At 37.7% G+C, this 27646-nt stretch overlaps 1 protein-coding gene across 1 annotated transcript in view; it reads right to left on the bottom strand.

The window, feature by feature from the left end:
- Nucleotides 1–279: 279 nt before the first annotated feature.
- Nucleotides 280–27646, bottom strand: part of Serpini1 (serpin family I member 1) — a 75581-nt gene continuing 48214 nt past the window's right edge. Inside the window, exons 2-9 of the mRNA XM_038348009.1 lie at nt 25227–25494; nt 23975–24205; nt 22149–22343; nt 19806–20010; nt 14465–14562; nt 2162–2248; nt 597–686; nt 280–356 (exon numbers count right to left, since the gene is read on the bottom strand). Of these exons, the coding sequence (XP_038203937.1) occupies nt 280–356; nt 597–686; nt 2162–2248; nt 14465–14562; nt 19806–20010; nt 22149–22343; nt 23975–24205; nt 25227–25476 (1233 nt within the window). The 5' untranslated portion in view covers nt 25477–25494. The remainder of the gene's footprint in view (nt 357–596; nt 687–2161; nt 2249–14464; nt 14563–19805; nt 20011–22148; nt 22344–23974; nt 24206–25226; nt 25495–27646) is intronic.

The raw sequence follows: 27646 nt of genomic DNA on the forward strand, positions 1-27646 counted from the left end.
ACTACAACTACCTCCAAAATGAAAAGGTTGTTCACAAGTTCAGTAGAGACTTTTATTTCAGACAACATCACAACAGACACTGTGACACAACAGGACCATAATCTCTAATGCTGATAAAGTTTCTTGACAGGCTGACTTACAGGGCACAAGTAGTACTTCTATCCAGAGCTATTTTAACTATTACCTTAAATAATACCATAAAACAAAGATCCTAAATATATACCAATTGCAAACATAATGTGCTTTACTATTGGTTTTTTTTGATTCAAACATCATCATTTAAAGTTCCTCAAAATCATGTCCACTTGTGTTCATGGTTTCGGGGTGCATGACTCGTCCCATGAATAAGATGGTACCTGCATTGGTTTGGAAGTGAAAGAAAGAGGAGAGTGAACAAAACAACAGGATACATGTTTCCTGCTGGCTTACAACTAGCAATGTTTGAAAAGTTAAAAAAAAAAAAACCATTATTTTGATTTTTAAAATCATAAGAACATTGCAATCAATCTTAAATGAGATATATATATATATATCTCATTTAAAACAGAAAACTTCTCTGTGTCTTATGAAATAACATGTTCACAGAAGACACTCACCAGCTTTCCTGTTCCTGATGAGAAATAAAAACGGGTGGTCGACAATAACCTGCGGGTACAGCACAGCCATCCTGCTAATTGCAATCATCCCTACGGTACAGAGAGACAGTCATTACATGTCTATGGATGTGCAGAGACTCAGGACTCACGAGAATTTGTCAAAACAATCTATGTGTATTCATTTAATGAAAAGGTAATAATCTACAGAAAACAGGGGGTTGAAAACAGAAATGTTTTCAAGGTGTTAGTATTATAGTCAATATTTTAAAGAAAACAAACATCCACAACACATATGCAAGTTATTTCTTTCTTCTAAACCATCAAAAATATTAGGCTGAGTCACTCAGCCTGTTGTAATAATTTTTTCCTTAGTCTAAGGCAAATATTGGTGTTTTAATCAGTTAAGAGAAGGGATGAAAGGAAGAAAGAATTGTCAAAGTGAACGGAGCTTTTCATCCTTTCAAGCTCTTTCTGATACTTCGCAGTTCCGTGGGGCTCCAGAAGGACCAGGGTGGAATGAAATGAAAACCCAGCACTGAGCAGAGTGTTCAGTTCCCCGAGTTCTTATTCGCTACAGCCTGCTTAGCTATCTGGAGATTTTAATCAGCTTTTATAACCTAAGACTATTTTCTTTCTCTCCTGAAAGTCCTGTTATCACTGATGAGGTCTGAAGCAATACATATCAGTAAGCTAATATATTACCAGGTAGCAGAAAGTTTATTAAATTTGATCTTATCTGCTCAACATGCAAGGGAAGCAATCCTAAGGTAGCAAGAGGATGCAGGAAATGCAATGGTAAAGTCATTCTTGGTTATCGAGGGTAATCGCAACCCTCAGAATGATCCAGAGTGGGACTGGGGAGAAGGTTCAGTCAGCAACGTTCCTGCCCCACTACCATGAAGACCTGACTGAGCTCAGGTTCTTTGTATCTGTGTGAAAACTCAGGTGTAGCAGACTGGGCTACACTTTAATTACAGTGCTTTCCAAACACCCATAAAAATGCACATGCATGCATGGGTGCACAATGAACATGTGTTCATCATACACAAAAATGATGAAGGACCATTAGCTGTTACAATCTGGAAATGGAATATATGTTCCTTTAAAAATTTGCTTATTTAAAATTACTGTCTTATGACTATTATTATTTAAAAGTACTTAAAAGCATTTTTATGTCTACCAACTCTTGTTTGTGTACGTAATTTGTCAAAGCCAACTTTCCACAGGCAAAAATTAATAACTAACTTCCAGTAGTAATCAGGAAGGAAAAATGTTTGAATACACAGTAGGCAAATCCTGAAAATATTTATGGAAACAGCGCCGCAGGGGGTCATCTCCTTAGAGCTGCCATCAGGTGATGCCTCACTGGGAAGCTAGGCATGGACCTATGACACACTTCACATTCTGTTAAAAATGTTCTGACTGCTCAAGCTTTTGCTTGACTTCTGTCTTGGAACAGAGTGAGGTCTTGGGTACGGTTTCAGAAAGGGATCTCCATTCCCACCCCAGGATTGTTTAAAAACAGAAATTCGGAAGGAGAGTTCAGAAAATGACTTCGTGTGTACCGGAGGCTGCCGCTGCTTCTGATCCTTCTTCGTTAACCTCGATGAAGGACTTGTGAACAACTTTGGAGAGAAACAGCTCTTTCCTATCTGAAAGGAAGAAACGAGATCATTAGCGCCAGACACAGCGACACTTTTGACCCCTTGGGAAAGTGAGTTTGAGAGCCCTGAGAAACCAAGAGACTGATTAAAAAAGAAAATATATTGCCAGATTTTACTTAAGGCATGAGAGAACCAGTGACTGTATGGTTTCAAATTCGTTTTACAATCACTTGTTAATTTACCCCTATCTTTTCTTCAGTAATTTCCCACTGTGCATTTCTTTTTTTCCCCCACTGCTTAGTTCTTATATTGCTCAGGGGTAGGGGAGCACAAAATTTGTTTTCAATAGTGACCTCAAATGATTTCATCATTCAAGTTAAAAATACATTACCCATTGTCCTCTAATTTGAAATAAAAAGTACATAAAGAAGAATGAAGATCCAGAAATAAAAAATATTCTTTCCTTAAACCTAATCAATATTGTTTAATAATATAGATGACATTGGCATGGTAAAATAAAATTAACTTCTTGCCTGGAGAAATGTAAGAAAACAAAAATATATAAAAGGGCATTCTAGTCTAGTTTAGTGGCTGATCTAAGAGCTTGCAAATACATCACTCCAAGATTATATTAAAAATACATTTCTAGTAAAAGGAAGAACATTTTCTGCACTGAATTGCCTTTCAGTTTACTTTGAAATTAATGCAATTTGGGGCAGATTTATGATCCCTAAACATTCATTTGCTCAGGTCCTAACCCCCAGGACTTCAGCACGTGACTGTATTGAGAAACAGGGTCTTAAAATAAAGTCACTGTAGAGGATTCTGATCAAACATGACTGGTCTCCACTCAAGAGGAATTTGAACTGAAATGGCTACAGAGAAAAGCAGAGATGAAGTATTTAGTTTCGTGTGTCGATTTGCTCAAGCTTTGCTTCTTAAACCCTTATACAAACATTCTGGATGTTTCTGTGAGCATGTTCTTGGATGAGATTAACTTTTAAATCAGTGGGTTTTGAATAAGCAGATTTCTTTTTCAGGGTGGGTGGGCCTCATCCAATCAGCTAAAAAAAGCTGTATTAGAAGGAAGACATTCTTTTTGGCAAGGAAGAATTCAGTCAGCAGATTTCTTTGGACTCAGCTATGACTCTTTCTTGAGTGCCTGCTTTGTAGATTTTTCATTGCCAGAGCCTTCACAATATGTAAGCCAATTCCTAAAAATAAATATCTATCTATCTATCATCTATCTATCTATCTATCTATCTATCTATCTATCTATCTATCTATCTCCATCTGTCTAGCCATCTAACTACTATATCCAATACACATGTAAAATATCTATCTATAAACACATAAAAGATGTATTATTTGGACACACACCTATACACATATGTGCACACACACATCCTGTGTCTCTGCAGAAACATAGCCAATGTATATATGGGAAGATAAATAAGAAGATGTTATCTGTATGTCAAGGAAGTAGACTTCAGAAAATGCCAATCCTGTCAACACTCTTAGCTTAGACTCTTAGTTGTTGAACAAGTGAGAACATGAATTTCTAATTTTTAATAAAAATTTTTATTAAAATTGAAATATAATTACATCATTTCCCCTGTCCTTTCCCTTCCTCCTAGCCTTCTATATATTCCCCTTGATCTCTCTCTAATTCATGAGTTTTTAAAACAGTTACACATATAGTATATGACACCACAAACACACATACATATTCCTAAATACATGAAATACATAAATGAAGCCTGTTTAGTCTGTATAACGTTCCCTGTGTAAATGTGAGTTCAAGTTAACCACTGGGTGTTTAAAAACCACCTTGATATTTCTTCCCTGGGGGAAGACTAAGTCCCACAGTCTGTGCTATTTTGCTGTGGAGGACCTAACAAACTGTAAATGTCTTCCAGTCTTGAGTTGAACTCTTCCCCAAGATGAATACAAAAGAGCCATAAAATGCATTCTGAATATTTTTGAAAAAGGAGAAATCCAGACAAGAGGACAAAGGGTTACTCGAGTGTCTTACTCTATACCTCTCTCTCCTTTTCATCTCTCCTAGGAAATATATGCTAAATTTCAATTCATAACTGCATTATTAATGTCCAGCACCATTTGTATCAGCCATAATCCGAGGGCTAGGTTGGTAAATTACCTGAATCAAGACCTTAGGACCTGAATCTGCATTCCACGCACCCACTTGAAAAGGCAGTCATGGTGGGAAGGCAGAGACAAAAAGACCATTGGATCTTCCTGGCCAACCAATCTAGCCCAGTTAGTGAGAGACTATCTCAAAAATAAATAAATAAACAAACAAACAAATAAATAAATAAATAAAGTGGAGAAGAGCTGAGGGAGACACTTGATGTTGACCTCTGACCTCTACATACACATGTATAGATGTGTACACAAAAAACATATATACCTAAGTTCACACAAACTCACACACACACACACAAATGCATGCATACAGATAAAAGTCACAATTGATTTACCATTAGACTGTTGAATAACAAAATTAGCCTAAAACCTAAAACAACATATATTTTTCTTCAAATTCTCCAAAACACACAATTATCTTCTATACATGGAGAACAATATTCACCAACTTCTTTGGTATGTCTGGTAAACAGCACCTCATTATTTTGAATAATCACCATGGTAACCAACAATTGCATCTGTGGATATACTTCTAATAGGGATCCATTTCTTTAGATTATATTTGGTATCAGTAATAATTATCACATTATTAAATATCTCTTAGATTCTCTTACCAAATACACCTGATAACTAAAAGAAAAATAAAATGCACCTAAAATGTGTATGGAAACATCAAGTGTAATTAGCTCTCTCAAATCCCAAGACTCCTTTTGTTTTTATTTTACAAGGGGGAAATATAACCCATTTGATTAGTCAGGTGTCTTTAGTTTGTAAAACAAACACATGAATCCAAAGGTCATGAAATATATAAACAATTTATCCATGAACTGATAACTATTTTCAAAGCCTGGTGTTTTTATCCTCATCCTGTCAGTTAATGGAAGGTCACGAATCAAGACACAGTTACGGCCCTTGCCGTAGGAAATTATTTTAAGCTGTGTTACTTTTTTATGCTCCATTTGTTTAACTCTGTGAAGCTGTGATTCTTTGCCTGTCTAAAACTCCTGGTGGTCTAATAAAGCACTGAATCTCCAATAGTGAGGCAGGAGCAAGGATAGGCGGGGCTGGCCGGCAGAGAGTACAAATAGGAGAAGCAATCTGGTGAGAAGAAGGAACAAGAGAACAAGGAGAAGAGGACATCAGGGGTCAGCCGACCAGATACACTGCTAACCATGGAGAAAGAAATAAAGAAAGGTATACAAAAATAGAGAAAGAAAAGCCCAGAGGCAAAAGGTAGATGGGCTAACTTAAGAAAAGCTGGCTAGAAACAAGTCAAGTTAAGGTCAGGCTTTTACGAAAAGAATGAGACTCCACATGTGACTTATTGGGAGACAGGTGGCAGCCCCCCCCCCAAAAAAAAAACCAAACGACAAAAGAGCTAAAAGAGCAGAAGAGTAAATCAACCACCAACATTTGGCATTCCAACACGGGGCTAGAGTAAATTAGCTACGGGCCCTGAAAGCAAAAGCAGTTGAACTCAGTTCCTCAGGATGACGGACACTCAGCTTGCCAGCTAAGCTCCACTTAAGACTCTAAAGGGGAGTTTACAAAGACACAGAATGATTGTTCAGTCATATACGCTCGCAGAGACGAAACCCTGCATCGTTCTTAGACCCGTCCTTATGTATGCATTAAACACCTGGAAATAGGAAAAACATGTCCTCTTTTTATGTGGCCTCTGTCGAAGGGTGGGAGGGATGGGGAAAGGTGAATCATGGACAGCACCTTACAGTGAAGTAGGAAGAAGAACTTATGGCTGTTGTTAACTGCAGTACTAACATGCTGTGTATTTCTTTTTTAATTGATTTTTATTGAGCTCTACATTTTCTCTGCTCCCCTCCCTGCTTCTCCCTCCCCCCTCCAAACCTCCCCCAAGGTCCCCATGCTCCCAATTTACTCAGGAGATCTTGTCTTTGGGGGAAGTAGAAAAAGATATGCTGTGTATTTCAAAAGACTATAGTAAAGCATTTCTAAATTTTATTGTAAGTGAATAAATATTTAAAGAGATATATGTATGTAACCTGATTTAAATTAGTCAAGGGCCACCGTATGGCCCAGAGGCTAGAGTGATTTCCAGTGTAAGCCTTGTGTTTACTTTCTGGAACTCACGGAAAGGTGAACGAAGAAAAGCAGGCCCCACAAATTTGCTCCATCATGGCTCAGGCAACCACACACACATAAGCACAAATAACAAATAAAAGTAGTTTTAAAATATGTTGGGTTGGCATGGTGACTCTGTAGGTAAAAATGCTTGTTTCCCAAGCTGAACAACCTAAAGTCAAACCCCAGGACTCACATAGTGGAAGGAGAGAATTGACTCATAGGTTGTTCTCTGACTGTCTCCTATGTGCTATGATACGTGCATGCCCCTCCCTCCAAATAAATGAGTGAGTGTAGTTTACATTTTAAAATATTATACAACACATATGTGTACTTTAAATATTGCATGGTACACCATTTAAAACACAATTTTCCATCATTTATGACCACTGAAAAGAAAATTTCAAACTAAACCCATTGGCATGAACAAAGAAATGTTTACTAAGTGGCAGGGGCTATCACCGTATGTCAGAGCAAGGTGATGGAGAGGTTTTACTGCCTATACTTCCACAGGATGAACCCATGCAGATGCTAAGCACCTTACACCAGGACTCTGCTGAACACTCCTCCCCTCTGTCCCAACGCCTGTTGCCCCACCTTCTGGGTATTTCATAAGTGCTTAAATTCTAGCACCTCCACGGGGCAGCCTCTCCCCCACTCATTCCACATTCTCTATCCTGCATGCAGTTATTCTTGTGATTTGAGTCAAAAACGCTCCTCCTTCCCTTGATCCTCCCTCGGCCTTTGTACTCCTAAGGCTCAGCTTCCACCTATGGAGACTTCTCCAGCTTTTCTCTTTATGTATCTTTAAATTAGATCTGACCACTGTTTTTCCCATGGACCCAAACGTCGATTCTATGAAGCCTTTCTAATGTATTACACCTGCGTTAAATCTTTTTCCTCCTGGACGCTCACGTTCCTTAAGGCAATGGCTGTGCCATTCATTCGTTCATCTGAGTACTCCTAGCTGCTGGAATAGAGTCTGAAATGTGAACCCCTGTAATGAGGGAATACTCTGCTCATGTGTTATTTTCTAGTATTAAACCACACCATGCTACACAAGATTTGGTGATTGTTTAATGAAAGATCTTAGCTCTTTCATAATGTGAGATTGTGGGTGTGCCAACCTTGTGTAACAATGCATGGGCACCATGACCGTGGTTCTGCTCACAATTATACCTATAAGGTTTATTTTTATAATAAAATACAGGCTAATACTAAGCAATTATTCCAAGAAAAGAGCAATAAGAAGGAAAGAGTATAAATGTCACATGCATTAAAAGACTTAAAAATTGGATCAAGTTTAAAAATAATGGTAATAGTATCTGCTGGGCCAGTGTTACCGGCTATATTTTAAAGACAGCAAAGGGAAAATTGACTCTGTTGTTTATATATCCACAGTATGACTAATTGCCACCCAATGGTTAATTCAGTGTCTGCAAATGTAAAAAGAACCCAGGCACTTGACCTGCACAAAAAAAGATATATTATTATAGATGTACATGTAGGAAGAATTGTGCTATGTTTTCCCCTTGGGATAAACTTGAAACAATTGCATTAAAATAAAATAGAACTGAGTGGCTTGAGCAAGCATATGTCAGTGGCAACAAACATTTAAAAATAGATCAAGTCTTGCAGGGACACAAGAGAGTTCATGTTCATAGATCTTTACACTTGGACTTGGACTTTATCTTGTGCTATTGTAAGTTAATCAGAAGTCCTCTGTCCTGTGTTCATGTGACTGCATATGTTTGTATGGCTGGATATGTGTGCACATGGATGCCAGGGGTCACCCTTTGTTATCCTCCCCCAGGAACCATAAGCCTTGCTTTATGAGGCAAGGTCTTTCAGTGGCCAGGAGCTCACTAATTAGCCCAGTCTGGCTGGCCAGAGAGCCCCAGGGATCTGCCTGTACCCCTCCTGCCTCAGGACTGCCAGCCTGGCTTTTTAATGTGCCTTCTCGGGATTGAACTTGGCTCTTGCATGTCAAGACATGTGACTCCTTAGTCTACAAATGTTGCTTGCCTGTCTGCCTTTCTTCCTTCCTTCCTCCCTCTCTCCCTCCCTCCCTTTCTTCCTCCCTCCCTTCCTTCTTTCCTTTCCTTCTTTTCAAATGTGTTTTCTTTGTTTGTTTTCTTGCTTGTTTTTGTGTTTTGTTTGTCCTTCTCTTCACGCCACTGCAGGCATTGCTATTCAGTGGTTGGCTCTACTTTTGTCCAGGCAGGCAGGACCCAGACTTTTAAAATGGCTAAGATGGGAACAAGCCAATAAACCCTAGGCTATCCAGAGAGGAGCCGGGCAGAAAACCAAACTCTTGTGAAGAAAGCAAGGCAAAGTACTAAAGCATTCATTCAATAGCTGAGCAAATATTTATTGAGCGAGTGCTCCATTTGACTTATTGTGTAGCGCACAAAGGCTCTGAGCATCCGACAAACACATCGAGCTGGCAGGGTGGTCATCGGGCGAGTGTTGGCCTCTATTTCCTTTGTGGCACTGCTTCTGAATGCTGTCAATTTAAATAGACTTCTGCTTCAGCAAGGGCAGGCTTAAAATGAAGAGAGTATTATAGCAAAGCCCTACACACCAAAAGGGCCTCTGTGTGGTCCTATTTTTAGCTTCAACCCCACCCGTAAAACTTATGAAGAATTTCCCAGAGCCTGAATTCTTTCAGATTAGAACGGTGTTTGTTTTCATGTGAATTTTGTTCCAGAAGCAGAAATTATTCACTTATTGATTTGTTCGTTCATGTACTCAGTATCTACTGTATACGCTAGGCATACTATGGACGCTCAACCATCCCTTCCATATAAAGGCACATGGACATACAGAAAAGAGGAATGGTAAAGCAAATCCATAAACAGCCATCATTTCCAGATGTGGTTCATAAACCTAAGAAAACAAAACAAGACAATATATTGGTTGGTGATAGGACACCTTCTTGAGAACATCTACTTGGAAGAGTGTTATGTAAGAGAAGACGGGAAGGTAAATGGGAGCTGACACCAAGTGAATATGAAGGAACCAGCTCAGAGAAGACGTGAAGGTGCAGGTGAAATCAAGTGCAGAGTCAGAGTCAAACTGAGCATGTTTAGGGAGGGACCCAAAAAAGTTCCAGTGACTTGAGTATGGGAAGGAGAAAGGGGTGAGGACAGAGAGAAGCAGCCTCACAGAAACTCAGGCATCAGCCACTGCCATGCTCCCCGCACTTCTCACCCATCTTCCATCCCACACCAGCACCATGCTGAGTTCTGAAGAGGATGACTCTCACACAGTCACTGCTTTGAAACAGCTTGTAGCTAAGTGTATGAACAGACAGTCCAAGTTAAAGGTGAGGCATGGTAACAGACACGGGTTTGAAACACTGCCATGTTCCGGTTGCCTAGAAGGAGAGCAGGATGCCAGGCAAAAGGTGACACCTGGGATGGTTCTGGAAGAATAAGTAGAGGAGTGAAAGGGAAGGAGGCAAGGTCATTCAGCGCCGGAATGCAATTACATCGTGGGAGAAATAAAAGGAATGACTTAAAGAGCTCAGGGGAGTGTAGACAGCGAGGAGGTTGGGGAGTAGCAAAGTTTCTTGTGCTAAGAGCTTTAGCCTTGAGGTTAGAGAGCCTGGGCTTTGTCTAGAAACAATGGCATATGCTTGCTCTGAGCTTAGAAGGGACCAGTGAAAAGATAATTTGGATGAGCAAATACCTAGCAGCAGGCAGATCAAGTTCTCTTTGCAACAGTCAGGCAAGAAAGTAGGAACAAAGGCTGAATTGTGGCCGTCAAAAAGGAACAAGCCCTCCGGCTTACAGTGTAAGCAGACAGAGCAACAGGGGGCAGGATACAGGAGCTGGGACAGCATCAATCTAGAGTGCTTGCATCTGACCTGAATACGCCTTTCACTATGGCTTTTTAAGTCCTTTATTTTATTGGCTTCTTTATTAAAGCTTGTACTTTATGCTGAAGGATTTAGTAGTCTCTTTTACTTGTCCCTTATACCTTCCAAGAAGATTACCTATTAATCCAAATGCCATTCATTTCCATTATAAAAATAGCCTTCCTGTATAAGAGAATCCTTGCTGCAGCTACCAGAGCATTTTCAATGAAGCCTGAGAAGGAAATGATTCTCAGCACTGCGTATTCCATGTTTTTTGTATGAGTCTTTACCGTGTTTTATGTTAATGGGATTTAGCATCAGGAGCGATGGGTATCACTGAGATGGAGAAGTTACCATAATAAATATTGAACACCCTACCTCATTTACGTCTGCATTCAATAAGTACTAAGCAAGTAAGAGTGGTGGGCGCTGAGGAAACATCCATCAGAATCAATCTTTGATCCATTTATATTCTGCCTGGGATAGTGGATGCATAAGTAACATAAATATGAAATAAGATGTGTGCTGTACAACAAAGAGGAACAAAAAAATGCCCGGGACTTAGTGAGAGGTTGCTTCTAGTGATGCAGTCATGGCGGCTTGACGAAATGTGGGCTATCTGGAGGCAAGGCTCAGTTCAGGTGGAGGAGCTTTCCCAGATGTGAGGAGTTGAGGAGATAGGCAGAGCAAGTGATCAGCGTGACCAGAACACAAGCTAAGTAGAAGGACTGAACTTGAGAGGGAGGAGCTCTCAGTTCCCTGGGGATCAGGGGATAATGACCTGCAAAGCAAAGGGCGCTGTGAGCCAGTGTGGCAATGTATCCGTGAGTATCCAGTGTGGCAATGTATCCGTGAGTATTAAAGTGATTAATCACGGCAGTGGAAGATACAGCAGATTAGATTGGAGAGAGATGGGAAACCATTTAGCCGAGTATTAGTAGCCTAGGGCAGCAGCGAGAAGCAGCCCCACAAGAGTGGATTCAAAGGGATAAAAATGAAAGGGCCACTGCAAGACGTCTTAGAAAAGGATTTCAAGTCATCCGGCTTCCCCTGGAGCAAAAGAGAGTGGCACAGGTAGCTTGTTTCTTCTCCAAACATGATTTATAAAATCTACCATACATTTACAACAATGAAGGGCAGTTCTCTGAATGCTTTCAAATTTACAGATTCATTCTATAATAGAAATATTTTTAAAATAGTTTTCTAAACTTTACAGTAACATGATTGGTTAAAAAAAAAAAAAGAAGAAGAAGAAGCACATGTACAAGGTAGCATTCCAAATAGTACCAAGCCCCGTAAGAAATCAAAATTCTGGGCTCGTTAGATGACCCTCTGGGTAAAGCGCATGCCAATCAAACATGAGGACCTGAGCTCTGATTCCCCAGGACCCATGTGGAAAACCCAGTTGTGGTGCAGTCCACCTGTTGTCCCAACTCTGAGAGGAAGAGACAGAGAGATCCCAGTGGCTTACTGGTAGCCAGCCAGTCCAGCTGAAATGATTCCTAGCACTCAAGTGCTTTTTTCCATAAATATTCAAAGACTTCTCTACATATTCTCTTCTGTCATTTGCAAGGGCTCTCATTTGACTTTAGGCTTACTTTCTTCCTTGTTTCCATAATGTTTTCTCTAATCCATGGTTTCCCACCCTCTAGTCACTGCTGACATTTAAGATCAGCTAGTTAGTCATTGTGGGAGCCTGTGCTGTGCACTGTCGAAGTTCACAGGCATAACTGGCCTCTCACTGGAGACTAGAACCATTTCCCATTGCGATATACAAGAAGGTCTTGAGCTATTGCTGACTCTTCCCTGTGGTGGGGATGGAAAGGACACGTGACCTTCTTGAGAACCACTGTTAGTGGTTCTTTCAGTCTTTCGTGTATTAAATTAGGCTGCTATACCATAAGCCCTCTATGCTTTGGGGCTGGAGATATGGCTGATTGGTTAGAAGCACTATCGGCTCTACCAAAGTACCCAGATTTGATTCCTAGCAGTCACAACAAACAACTTTCTACAACTCTAATCCCAGAAAATCTGCCACCTTCTTCTGGCTTTGGTGGGCACTGCACACATGTGGTACACAAATACACTTTCAGGCTAACTGTCCTTAGATAGAAAAATAAACAAATAAAACCTTTTAAAGTCTTTATGCTTCTTTCTTTGAGTGAGGTAAGATTTCTTAAATTTATAACATATTTTTCTCATACATTTGCCCCACTAGCCGCTGTTTTATGAAAATAAACAGTATGAAATATCATTCACATTATATATATCATTAACCTTGAAATACCACATAAACCCTGACAGAGTAGAAGGAATAACTAATTGCATGGGAATATTTTTACTGAGTCCGTGTGAGGGTCACTAAGAATCACAGAATCTCTAATTATCAAGGTTTTGCGTTATTGGAAGAGGTGAACAATTAGTCAGCTAAAAAAGGATTTGAACCATGGAAGACAGTGCACATGGTGCTCAAATAAACAAGGCCGAGACACCACACCGATATTAGAAGGAGAAGCAAACAAACGAATAGTTCATAAATTAATGAAGGAGAGAGGGAAGAGCAACGGGGAGAGGGAGGAGAGAAAGGAGGATTAGTTAGGGCTGCTGGCCTGCTAGAGCTACCACTGTTTAATCAAGCAACCAATTTAACAGTGGAAGGATTCTCACTGCAAATTGTAAGCAGTTTGCGTCAGATTCAAGCATTCCAAAGCCTAAACAGGGTGGTCTTAAGATGGCGAGTGCCAGCCTGGTAACTGCCTTCCCAAGAACTATAGATGCAAAATTGACCCAAAGAGCCCTCTTCCCTTCTTCCCTAAACCTCTTTTAGTCTCTGGCAAACATTTCCTTTGCATCAACTCTTTCTAATAGATTTGATCAAATAACTAGACCCTTTGCTTACAGACTACTAAAAAACTCTCTGGAAGATTTTAGTCTTATTACAAATCTCCAAGCAATCCGATTCATAGCAAACATTATGATTTGCAGTGTCTATGGTGGTGAAAGCAATGAAATATTACTTTATGAACCTGACTATGTCTAAAATTGTAAGTCACACTGACCACAGGGATTGGCTTGCCCTAGCAGAGCTAACCCCTCAGGACTGAGTGGCAGCAGGTGTTATATTTGGGTAAAATATCTGCCTGGATGCTTGGCAGACAGTGAGGAATCATGGTAAAGAAAGTAGAATGTAATTATCCAGTGGGAACTCAGCCAGTAGAGTAAGATCAATGTTCTAAATTTATAAGGAAAACAGCATTAGAATTTTATGCGATGCTTCAGCTATGAATATATTTCTGTCTCAGGTACAGAAATATCAGATGATCTTCCAAATCTCCACTAGTCGGGTTTTCCTGACTATGCTCCAATGAGGTGCTTACAGCTCTAAGAACTTGGACATGAGCCCTAAAGACATTTACTAGAGGAAAACACATATCTCTTGCATAGACAGGGTCATCTATACAGTAGGCTCTTGATAATATCTGTTGGTGCTTAGGGCAATAAGCTCCCTGAATGAGGAGCAGAAGTTACAGTATCAAATATATCAGAAATATATCATTCTCAGCTCATTGCTAGAATCTGAATAATGCTTAAAAACTGACCTCACTATCCTCCTTCTGGGAGGATAAGTGCTAGGATTTCTTGAACCCTTTGACTCTCTCTCTCTCTCTCTCTCTCTCTCTCTCTCTCTCTCTCTCTCTCTCTCTCTGTCTGTCTGTCTGTCTCTCTCTCTGTTGTAATTTTATTCTGTTCAAGATAAACTTTGGCCTGTTTCTTACAGCAGAAGGTATTCATTCATCTTCTCTATATGACTAATTCTGGTGGGATGTATTTAGATATCCACCTAACATATTCATTGGTTGTCTATTCCACAAGGTGTTGTATCAGGCATGATAGAAAATGTAAAGGCATACAAAAAAATTGCTCAGGAAAGAATTTACTAAGGCGGCCCACATCTGGCAAGATGAAACACTATGACTACATCTATAATTTAGTTTGTGTAAGTGAACTTATCTCTTGTGTCACTAATTTGGGAAGCGATGACTACATTTTAGAAATCCATGAGACATGATGGACATAGGATCACTATTTTGAAGAGCCTTTTATGAATAGTATTTTAATTGATAATCATTTCTTACCTGACATGGCAGTCAAATTTGCATCTTTGATGAAAATTTCAGTGACTCCAAGGGCTTTAAAAATGTCTTTTAAATCAATTCCCTGTTCCACTGTGAACCTAGAGAACACACAGGAAGAAGGTATCAACAACTTATTTTTCGGAACAAGAATATAATGCTCAGTACAATGATAAGAGTGTTTTCTATAGTGGGTAAATTATGCTAAGTGACTGCTGATGGGAAGAAGTGTGGGACTGTGTTCATGAAAATATGGGGGTGACAACTGGAGAAGACTAATTTTTCTTTTGCAAGTGGGTACAAATTACAGATAGCTTTTCGGTTAGGTGTGGGAACCTATGTCTTTTCTACCAACTCCGGGACCCCATCTGGCTTGAACCTGTCTAGATTATGGTAAAAAAAAAAAAAAAAAAAAAAAAAAAAAAAAAAAAAAAAGGAATTTTAACTTAATGGCATTTCTGTAGACTTTTTGTCTCATATTTATTATTTTGTGTGGAAGTAGTTTTGTCTTGTCTTATTGGGTTTTAGCTTGTACATTTTGATTTCTGTGCTTTCTGTGTGTATGGGAGTATGTGAGTGTGATTGTGTAAATATTGTGAGAAAGAGAGTAGAGATATTCATCCTTTTAGGTTTGATTTTTAGAGAGAATCTGTATGGAGTTGTGTGGATAGAAGAATGAGGAGAATCTAAGAAGAATTCATGGAGGGGAAAGCACAATCAGAATATACTACATAAAAAGGTTTTTTTCAATAAAAAATAGAGAATGGATCAAAGGGAATGAACTAACACAATATGATTTAAATCTATTAGTAGAAAAGCATTTTCTATGGAAACACAAATACAATGCATGAGAGTTAAATGGAACTTTGAGGTTAGGTGTTACTAAATGTTATGTGAATCATGTCGATGGGGACCAGTGAGATGGCTCAGTGGATAAAGGCACTTTCCACCAAGCCTGATGACTTTGACCCCTAGAACCAACACAGGAGAAGGACCCAGCAAGTGCTCCTCTGATCTTCACACATTTGTACACACACACACAAACACACACACACAAACAAACACACAAATAATAACATATAGAAACATTTGTAAAAATCCATAAATGAATAATTTTCAAAATATTGTGTTAGATTAAGTAATATTCATGATTTTTCCAAGCTGAAAATGATTAACTGTAAATTTACTTTCAAATTTACTCAGGGTCTTCCTTCCTTTCTTTCTTTTTTTCTCTTTTTATTTCCTTTATTTGTTTATTTATTTATTTATTTATTTATTTATTTATTTTAGTATCTGGTCAACTGATACTTCCTCTCAATCCTCCATCCAAAATGGACAGGGATGGATAACCAAGTGGCAAGTTTGACTTTACCATTAATACAATAAACATTTTAACTCCATAAAACCTCTTACATTAAAAATAAATCATCACTGTGGTTATATTAAACTCTGGCACATAAATAAACATGTTTCATGAGATCACAAAAAATACTTATCAATGAAAATGGGGTAAATATACCTTCAATACTGTAAGCATTTACAATTACAGGGTGCTTTTGAAAATAATCATGACTTTACTTTTAAAGAATTTTGAATTATTATGTACAAAAATGCATCAAATTTTTAAGAAAATTAAACATTAATTATCATATCCACAAATTGAATCTTAACTTCATATAAATGGTTTCTGTGATAAAGCATGTTGGTTAATATATAATCTCTTCTTAAACCAATGAGTCATATTATTAGTCATTCTAGGAAGAGATATTGAACAAACATGTCTGCTGTGGGAGAATGCTCTTGTACCCTGTAAAGATTTGTCACTCATATTGTTTGAATAAAACACTGATTGGCCAGTAGCCAGGCAGGAAGCATAAGCAGGGCAAACAGACTATGAAAATTCTGGAAAGAGAAAAGACAGAGACACAGTCACCAGCCAGACACAGAGGAAGCAAGATGAGAATACCTCTCTGAGTAAGGTACTGGGCGGGACAAAAACTTCTATCTACACATGCCTTCATCTTTTTAATGTAATAAAGAAAAAAATGTTCAATACTTTAAAAACAAGACAAAAATGTGTCAGAAAGAAATGTTTTCCCTTTTCTGATGCTGCCTTTTGCTGAGTACAAATTACACATGTAATTTTTAGAGACCAGCCCTTGTCTTTAATGAGATAAGTTGAACTATCCACTAGATATTACATTAGAATTTCTGACATCATAAAAACCAGAAGGAAATAACTATTAAAACAATACTCATTTATAAAAAGGAATGATTGGGAAAAAATAATTTGGCGGGTTAAAGTTTCGAAAAAAAAGTCTAAGACATGACTCTCTGTAAATCAAGCATACTCTTCCAAATCTTGAAAATTACTATATTTTTATTTTAAATTAGACTTCTATTGATTGCATATGCCAAAATATGAATATTTATTGTGAAAACAAAATTGTTCAGTGTCTAATTTATTTCAATGTTTGTAATAGCTTGAATAGGAAAACTTGTATCAGTCCATCTAAAATGTAGCTTTTACTAAGATTTTTGTTGAAACTTAAGAAAAACTGTCAACAGTCTCTGGCTGTCTGTTTCTGTCTTTCTCCCTTTGCAAGTCAATCATCCCCTCTCCTCTTATTACAGATAATCAGCATATTGAGCTATCACTGTCCCCCTGAAACACATTTTACATATCCTGTCCTCTTTCTTGTCATGATGTCTGACAACCCAAGAGGGAAATGTTGTTTCCTCTGGAATACTACTACTACAACCACCACCACCATCAATAAATAATAATAATAATAAATAATAATAATAATAACTGAATTACAAATTAAGGTAAGCCACTTGTTCAAATCAGACAGATTAAAGGAGGAAAATAATGATAGTAACTGAGTCTTTCTGACTGCACAGTTTTCCAAATCCATAGAGATATCTGGCTTCAAACTTAGTGTGTAGCTGAAGAAGGCCTTGAACATCTGATCCCCTGGCTCCACCTCTGGAATACTGGAATTAAAATTGTGTGTCACCATACATAGTCCATGCAGTGCTAGGAATAGACTCCAGAGCTTCAGGAATGCTAAGCAAACACTCTACCGAACCACACTCTCAGCCTTCAACTCTACAATCCTTCAGGATGGTTGGTGTTTTATACTGACTATATAAACTCTAATATGTCTGAAATTTAAGGTACCTGTTTGGTAGGACAAGAATGTATTTGTGGAAATGTAAGCCTGAAGTTTTAGACAAGCATCTCCCTGTGAAAACTACAGGAGTCATTAAAAACTGATCCTTGAGTGAACCTTGAATCCAGCTATTCTAGGCACTTTTTTTTAACCTTTGCTCAAATTGGGGCACAGAAACCATTGCTTTCATCAAATGGTTAGAGACTCCCAACAGAGAATGTGGGTCTCTGTATCTGATTACTACAACAAACACCTGTTTCAAAACAGTTACTTTGTTACAAAAGAAAAAATATTTCTTTGAGCTATTTATCCACCATATCTGAACATTATCTGTGCACAGTGAGACTTCATAAAACTCCTAAAGAAATGGAGACACGGTGGTTAGCTGGTCCCAGTATCAAAGCTTGGATTAAAAAGAGCAGGTGAACCAAACTGTTTCATAATTGAAGAATAACTCTTAGAAAATGAGAATTTAATTTTCTTCTGCTACTACAGTCTATTTCTCAGTGGACATGACTTGGAGGACATGTTTTCTAGCGAATGTGTATAAGTTAGAATATATAATGTTTCTTAAGCACTCATTTAGAATTCTGTTAAAATACATGTAAGTAACTTCATATTTTCATAGAATGGAAGCTTTTGGAGACACCATACTTAGCTTATGGAATTTAATTACTGGAGCCTTAATACTGTATGACTTCTTGAGAATAGACTATTAGAGTATTTCTTTGTAAATGTATCATCATGGAAAGTAATTCATGCTAAATATCTTTGATACCTTAAATATTTGTGTTATGATTAGTTTTCATAAGAAGACTAAGCAAGGTATAGTTATATATATATATGTATATATACATATATTATGTAGACTTTATAATGCTCTAGCTATAATATCAATACAAATAGATCTGTTTCATTTACAAATGCAAACCATCAACTATGTTTTTGGACAAATTAGACATTTGCATAAAATAAAACTTTTAAACATGAGCTCCTAAAATTGGAATCAATATGAATTAATAAGTCTGTATAATCCAGATTTATTTATTTATTATTATTATACTTTTATAAAAAGATGATGTTTATAGAAACTAGTATTTGAATAATTTTCTTAATGTAAAGTGAGTCCTAGAACTGTACTGCCATGTACACATACATATCACATGTTATTGGTGTGTTTTGTTCTCTAGCCTAAAGTATTCATTTTGCTTGTGAAGCCATGGTTCACAGATGACTTCCTGCAAGGTCTAATGTCACACACAACTCACCTTTAAGACGAAGTAAACACTACTTGGAGAAGGGCACTAAAGGTCAGTGCAGGAATATAAATGGAGGCTAGGACATGGAAAAGTAATCATATATGTGTCATAGATATCGGGAAGTGGAAACCACATGCTGTTAAATGCGGATGTGCTGAGAGCCCTGGGGTGGAGACCAAGAGAAGAGCAGTCACAGTCCTAAAGTCATGCAAACATCTTACACTTTCAGACACAGGAAGAATTTCAAGCAGATCTTTTTTGTGTATATGAGCATATGTCAGTACCTACTACCGTGGCTTCTTCACAAGTGCTTCCAATAGTGGAAAAGGTTTTCTCCCCCGCTATAATCAACGTCAATAACATGTGGTATTTAGTGTTTAACAAACCAGAGAGTAGATGTACATCTCTGGGAGGAACGTGTCTGTACTACTGAATGTTTTTTTTTTTTTGTTTGTTTTTGTTTTTGTTTTTCGAGACAGGGTTTCTCTGTGGCTTTGGAGCCTGTCCTGGAACTAGCTCTTGTAGACCAGGCTGGTCTCGAACTCACAGAGATCTGCCTGCCTCTGCCTCCCAAGTGCTGGGATTAAAGGCGTGTGCCACCACCGCCCGGCCCTGTACTACTGAATGTTAAGGAGGAGGACAGGAAGAGAGAAAGAAGAAAGAGAAAAATAGAGGAAAAGGAGGAAAAAAAGGGGAGACAAAAGAGAAGAGGTAGATGAAGGTGCATGAAGAGGAGAAGAAAGGAACAAAGGGGGGAAATGAAAGAGAAGGAAAAACTGGAGGAGGAGAAGGAAGGAGGAGGAGGAGGAAGAGGAGGAGGAGCAGGAGACTGAAATTTCCAAAGCATTGGAAAGAGATTTTCTGGACCACAGCACTGTGCTGTGCAAAGGGCCACCCAGGAGCTCTCACCTGGGCAGGTATACTTCCACCTTTTGTTTCTTAACGGAGTTTGCCCATTCTTCAATAAGCTGTGCTTTGAGCAGAGGCTCCAGTGTGGCCAGGGGAACTTCCTGTCTGGACAGTACCAGCATCATGCTGATCTCCTCTCCCTCGTAGGGTATTTCTAGGACTTGGTAGATGCCACCGGCCTCATTGGATCCATCACTAAATTCCCCTAGAAACAAAATAAAAGCTTTAGATTTCATATCAAAGCTTTCAAAAATGATTTCAGCTTTTTATGTCTTCACTTGAAAAGGATGTTGGGATCTGAAGAAACGTTCAGTAGTTAAGACTTTCCATAGGGTCTGGGCTCAGTTCCCAACACCCACACAGCGGCTCACAACTATATGTAACGTTGTGTCCAGGAGATCTAAATGCTCTCTTCTGGCTGCCTCCTGGATCAATACACATGTGGTACACATACACACATACATGCAAGAAAGACACACAACATATAAAAATAAATATGTTTAAGTAATAATGTTTAGAAAATAAGAAATTCAGGCATCCAAACCAAAATGATTTATTTGAAAAGAGTCCTTGAAAGTAAATGAATCACCACTTCCAAAGATGTATTTATTTTTGAATTCCCAGAATTATCTCACATTTTTATGTCCCCTAGTCTTTTTTATTTTTAAATAAGATAGTTCAATTTAACATAGTGAAAACTATGATTCTAAAATGAAATCCCTGGCTTCAAGTTGAGTATAACAAATTGAATATTTACCAGTATTTTCTTGATTTTTAAAAAGACAATTTTTAATTCTGGGTACTCTGTTTTCACCACAATTACAAGATACAAGGTCACTGCTGCCAGCAAAAATAAAATCTATACATTATTTACTGTATATCACATGTATTTATGATAATAAAGCTCTCAAGGCCAGTAATTAGGTAAGTAAGATAATTTGTTTTGTGGTCCATAAATTTTGCAGAAATTTTTATCCATGTGTGCATACACGCATACACACACGCACGCACAAACACACACACACACACACACACACAGAGTCTTTAGAATACATCCTCTTGTCATTACTTTAAATTTTCTCTACCATCAAAACTAAGAAGAATATTTCTGTTATTAATATTTTCCTAAGTATATTAGACTTTTAGTTCTAACATATAAACTTTATACAATTACATTTCTGCTAATGATTTAACTAATTACTACAATTCAAGAGGAAACAATACCTTGAACTTCGGAAGAGTTCAAAGAAATTCAATGAAAATAATGTCAAAGACACTGAATTGCATCATAAAGTACAGTTTTCTCAGCCATACAAACACAAATCTGAGACTTAAAATAGTTTAAATTTTATTTAAAAAACTTTTTATATTTATATATGTGGACCTGTGTATATGTAAGTGCGTTGCATGTATGCAGGTGCCCAGAGAAGCCAGAGGAGGGTGTCAAATCCCTGGGAAGTGAAGTCAAAAAATGTTGGTGCTGGAGATTGAACCAAATTCTTCCACAATAACAGCAAGTGATTTTAACTGATGAGCTATTCCTCTGGCCCCTGATATTTAAATTTTAAAGAAAATTTTTACAAGGGCTGATAAGATGTTTAGGAGGGGAAAGGCAATGACCTTCTTGTGGTCCCCAGAACACGTTAGGTAAAAGAGAACGAAGATAGTCCAGTCCTTTGACTTCTACACATGAGCTACGGCATACAACCTCACAAACAAACACACAAACAAACAAATAAATGAAAGGGAAGAAAAAGAAAAGTATAAAATAAGGCTGTTTAAGAAAGAGGATAGGGCATGTAAACTGTGTTTGAGGGGACGGTGAGAGGTCGATATGCTACTCATCGGCAGTAAGAGGAGAAGTGATGGTCGAACAATATTTTCAGTTACTTGCAAGAGAAAAAAGACAGGAACAAACAATTCTGCTTTCCAAATAAACATAGTCTTCCAAATACTGAAATTCACTTTATTTTTAAATTAGGCTTCTATTGATTGTTTTTTCCAAAATATGAATGGTTATTTGTGCTGGGGATTCAAACTCAGGTCCCCATGCTTACATAGCAAATGCTTAACCCGGGAAGCCATATTGCCGACCCAATATCAGATAATTTTAGATGAATAAAGCCACTTGGCATGTGTAATTAATTATATGTATACTGGAAAACTGTTAATACCTATACTATTCAGTCATGATCTAATGACAAGTCTTTGGAATTGCAGGCAAGCAAATTGAACGACAGCCCAAATTATACTCACAAGAAATTGGAGCAATAAATATTTCATACTTTTAAAAGATTTGTTGATATACTACAAGAATTAAAAAACATAAAAAAAATGCCTTACCATAATAAAATTCCCCTTGTTGATACATCATTGGAATCTGTACTTCACTTTCATCGTCTTTAGTGAAGGAAAAAGTTCTGGTATTTTCAGGTCTAAACTGGGATTTCCAATTCCCTTTGAAATACACAGCGTTGATGAGAGCCAGATGAGTGACAGCATCAAAATCCCTTGGCGACACCAAATCTTTCAACAGACCTGTTCAGGCGAAGCAGATGAGAATTCACTTTAAATTAAAAAGTGGAAAGGCAAACCAAATAACTTCGACACCACCCTCTGACAGAGTGGTCTCTAAAGATGCAAGATGTGTGTATAACAGAAGTAGAGCATCTTACTTTTAAAGGAAGAATGCCACCATACACAGGAAGTAACAACATTAACAAATGGGGGGTGGCTGCTATTTTAAGAGTGCCAAAAAATAATTTGAAAGCTACCATATTTTAATAATGTAATATATTTAAGGTAGATAGTTATTCTTTTGGAATCCTTAATAATGTTAAAATGTCTCTGCTATATCACAAATAATCTCATAATCTAAAGAAGACCAAATTTATTTAATACTTTCTCATTTTGTCAACCATACCATTTCTTAAGCACTATCTCAAGGTTGTATGAATTGTAGGATTGTAGGATTTAGGGTATCTGATAGTGTTTTTTGTTCTAACATAAGATTTTACAATACAAACATTTGGAAATTTATGACATTAATAGTCCATGTAATAAAGAACTATACTAATCTACTTAAAATATTAATTTATTTTCAATTCATTTTTTATGTTTTTATAAATCATGTATATTGTTTATTATACATGTTGTCCACATATTCTCCTACATTAATTTTCTCCCCCTTTTCTTCCATTAAACTGCTTTTAATTAGTCTCAATTTTTAGATTATTATTTCAGTCATCTTCCTGGCTAATTGAAAAATAAATGATGCAATTTTACCACCGAGAGGAGTTAAATGCATCTAAAATATGAAGGATTGGGGCTGAAGAGATATCTCAGCAGTTAAGAGCACTTGCTGCTCTTACAAAGAACATAGGATTGGTTCTTAGTACCCACAGGCTCACACACAGACCTGTAACTCTAGTTTCAGGGGATCTGAAGCCCTTTTCTGGTCTACATGGATATGCAACTGGTTCACATATATACACTGAGGCTAACATATATACACATAAAATAAAAATAAAATTTACAACAACAAACATGAATTAGAAATAAAATAGAAAGTATGTGCAGCCGGTTTGTAATTCCTCTCTACTTACTTGAGCTACAGCGGAGCACTCTTTCTAGAATGAATATTTTTACCTTCTTAAAATTACCTATTAATTATTGTGGTTGTAAAACCATGGAAAAAACTTCAAACTTTGATTTTTATTTCTTATTGTATTTTATTTAATTTTTTGTTTTGTTTTTGTTTTTCAGAGACAGGATTTCTCCATGTAGCTTTGGTGCCTATCCTGGAACTTGCCCTGTAACCAGTCTGGCCTCGAACTCACAGAGATCTGCCTGACTCTGCCTCCCGAATGCTGGGATTAAAGGCATATGCTACCATCACCCAGCCTCTTTTTTTTTATTTGAGTCTTACAGTGAAACTATCACCAACTACCATTCTGTCTAACTAATTTATCAAATAGTTCAAACAAAATTCCATACAGTAGCTACACAAGGGGGTTCCATCTCTTAGGGAGCATTTATGGCAGATGATCAGAGCCAATATTCTACTCACAGCCATGTATTTAACTTATTTAATAAAAGTGAGGGTACGCCTACATCCCAAAGTAAAAGATGTTAAATACTTAGTTAAACAGTGAAAAGAAAGGACATACTGTTTGTGTAATTCTCCACCCACTTATTGATGTAGTTGGCCACAGCAACATTTTGGCTGAAATCCACATGATTGACTTCCGCATTAAAGTACTTTTTCATCATTTGCAAGAACTCATCATTAATATGAAACCCATTTTGCACAAGGAGGGAATTGGCAATTTTCATCACATATTGGCTCTCTTCAGCAGATACCATGTCAGAGAAATCTTTTAGGAAAGAAAATTCTTCACCTGCAAGATGACAAATGACAAGTTTATCAATGAAAGAGGCATGGTGAAAGACCACTATAACAGAGAAGGACTTTAGGAGAACCGAGCCAGCGAAAAGCAGCACGCTCGGTCCTCATAGAGAGATGGCAGGGAGCTTTCAAGTGCTAGTTCTAGGTGCTCAGATTAGCTTGGTCCAGGTCACCAAGTGTTACTCTTTGTTTTTGTTTGTTTGTTTGTTTTGTTTTTAGTTTGTTAGTTTTGCAGAGTCAGAGATCAAGCCTGGGACCTTATACATGCTAGGCAGGTTGAACTGTAGTCTTGCATTGTGATGTGAATAAAGTCTATAAAAATAAAAACAAATGTAAGTGGTTTTCTTTCAAAATACCTGGATTAGTTGCATTCAAATAATCTTTTTGGGGGGTTATCAAGCAAAAATTAGTTATCTAGAAGATATTCCTTTAAAATTTCCTCTCACCTGACAATTAAATAACATTGGTAGAAAATCCATTGCTTTCTTTTTAAACTTTCTGATGAATTTGTTCATATGCATGCTAGATAGAAGTGTTAAAACAGAAACCACACCCATTTCCAAATTTTCCCTAGTTGATATAATTTTATAATAATGCATTTCAAAAACCTGGATATTATTTAAGCAATGAAAATATCATTGGTTGTAAAGAAAAAATTGATATTCTTCTGAAATCATGATGCCTTTCTTTTTATCCTCTATCACAGCTACCTTTTCAATTATTTTTATGATAATTTACACTGGAAATTACAGAATCACTTTCTTTACTATGCCAAAACTATGCAAGCTTATTTAAATAATACCTTTGAGAAGATGCACTTTCCTTGGATTTGCTCAGCTATGACTAGAGACGGGAATGAACCCCTTTTTATAAATTTTAACTCTTCTAACCATTTTCTTGCAATAAGATTATCCCTAACCTCTTGTAAATATTGCCTCCTCTGACAGAAGGCAATGTGATTAAATTAAAAGTTAAACCCAAATAATTATGAGAACTAAAACCCAGGAACTCACCATTTTTCAGGCTATCATATCCCATTGCATGACGGATTTCTTTCAGCGTAGATCCTTGAGCCCCGAGTTCCATCACTCCCATTGCAAGGGCAATGCTCAGAGGGGAAAAGAGGATGTTTTCATCTTCCCCGGTGGCTCGAAGATGATTGTACATATTCACTGACCACTCCGCCATGGGCTCATCTGGGAAAGCCGCCCCTATCACCACACATTGCATGGCCAGCAAAGAGAACAGCCCAAAGAAAGCCATCCTGGAATGGTTTCAAGTCTGTAAAACAGTAATATATATATTAACTATTATCTCTGATCCACAAGTTAATGGAAGAAAAACAAAGAATTAGTACTTGGTAGAATTATAAGATAAACTTTTTTATAAGTTGAAGATTTAAAAACAGTTCAATATTAATTTATCTGTTAAAAAAGTCACATTAAAGATTTAAAAATAAGTTTTCTCTCCTGTCCCACCCGTGTCTGTGTGTGTGTGTGTGTACTTTGAATGGAAGGCATACATGCTAAGTACATACTCTAAAACTGGGTTAAACACCGTCAATTATAGTTTGCTTTCTGTTGTTGTGATAAAGCACTCACTAAAATCAATTTGAGTAGGATAGGGTCTATTTGTCTTTCAGGCATCTGTCTTATACAACTCAGGCTCACCTGCCTAATGAAGGCCCACAGTGGACTAGGACCTCCTGCATCAATGAGAAATCAAGAACACAGCAAACAGACATGCCTACAGGTGAGTCTGATAGAAGCAATTCTTCAACTGAAGTTCCTTCTTGTCACATATGTCCAGCTGACAATCAAGATTAACTATCACAAGCCACAATCCTCGGACTTTTACTTTTAAAAACAATCAATCAATAGTCAGTTGAAAAGAAAAAATAGCTAAGTTGCAATGATTCTACAAGGAGCAGGCTGCACATGGTCATAACATTCATGACATTAATGTATATATGGTGTCCTGGCTAGTTTTATGCTAACTGGACACATGTTAGAGTCATCTGAAAGAAGGGAAGCATAATTCCAAAATAAAAATCGAGAATATGCCTTCATAACATCCACCTCTAGGAAATTTCTTAATTAGTAATTGATGGGGCATGGTCCAGATCATGGTGGATGGTGCTATCCCTGGTCTGGTGGTCCTAGGTTCTAGAACAAAGCAGGTTGAGCAAGCCATGATGCGTCTCAGCTCCTGGCTCCACGTTCCCACCCAGTTTGAGTTCTTGTCCTGATATGCTCCAATAATGAGCAGTGATATGAAACTGTAGCCAAACAAACTGCTTCCTCCTTCCAGTTGCTTCTCTCTCTCTCTCTCTCTCTCTCTCTCTCTCTCTCTCTCTCTCTCTCTCTCTCTCTCTCTCTCTCTCTCTCTCTCTTTCTCTCTCTCATAGTTTCCCATTAAGTCACTATGGACATCTGGAATCACACTGTTTATTCAAACAATTTAGTAATTTATTTGTTCTTGATGATTTTTTAAATCTACCATTAAAACACCACATAGAGTAATGTTGAACAAACACATTAGGAAAATTGTATTTTAATTAGAGTTGATAGACTCACTTAATCAACTAACAGTGTACACAGGAATCTGACTGGAGTACACTTCCAGCAGGCTTTCCTCCAGAAGACTCCAACTGTTCTGTGTTGTGATTCTGATTTCAGAGAACTCTTGGGTCACTTTCTATAAGCCCTTCACATTTTAGAGTTAGATAAATGTTTTCTTTTTGTCTGATGAGACTCAAGGTTCTCTGCACAACACTCATCTCCTCGCTTTTGTTTTAAGGGTTGGGGAATACTGACTGGCACATTTAGGAAGGCAGACTCAATAAGATACCTCACAGCCTATGTTTTAAATGCTAGGGCTACTGGGGAGGGGGTAAGCAACTGCATCAAGAGATGCCCTGTGACTTAGACTTCACTGAGGTAGAGCCAGCTGACAAGACCCCAGCACTGGAAATCTACAGATGCTGGCCATTCCTGCTTTCATGGATTCCCCCTCAGAACACACCCGGAGTTTCCTCTGAGTTCAGAAGGAAAATTGGCAGGGTCTCTCCTAAAAAGAAGGAAAGACTTATCTATTATTTAATTCATTAGGTTTAATAATCCTTAGCGGATCATAAATCCAAGTCAGATTAAAAACCCACCTTGTTTTTTTTTCCACTTTTGTTTATTTGTTTATGCATCTATGTGAGTAGGGGTTGTGTCCATGCTGAAGAGCACAGCTTGAGGAGTTTGGGTCTCTCTTCCACTATGAGTACTGGGCACTGAAGCGAGGTCATCAGGCTTCAGAGCAAGTACCTTAATCTGTTGATGTCCCATGTTTCCCCAAAGCCCATGTTCTTGATCAGTACATTCAACAGTTGATAGACCATCTCAACTTCTTGACGGGGAAGGCCTGCTAATCAATAATGCAGGTC

This window comes from Arvicola amphibius, chromosome 11 (genome assembly GCF_903992535.2).
Source record: "Arvicola amphibius chromosome 11, mArvAmp1.2, whole genome shotgun sequence".
Classification (NCBI taxonomy): Eukaryota; Metazoa; Chordata; class Mammalia; order Rodentia; family Cricetidae; genus Arvicola; species Arvicola amphibius.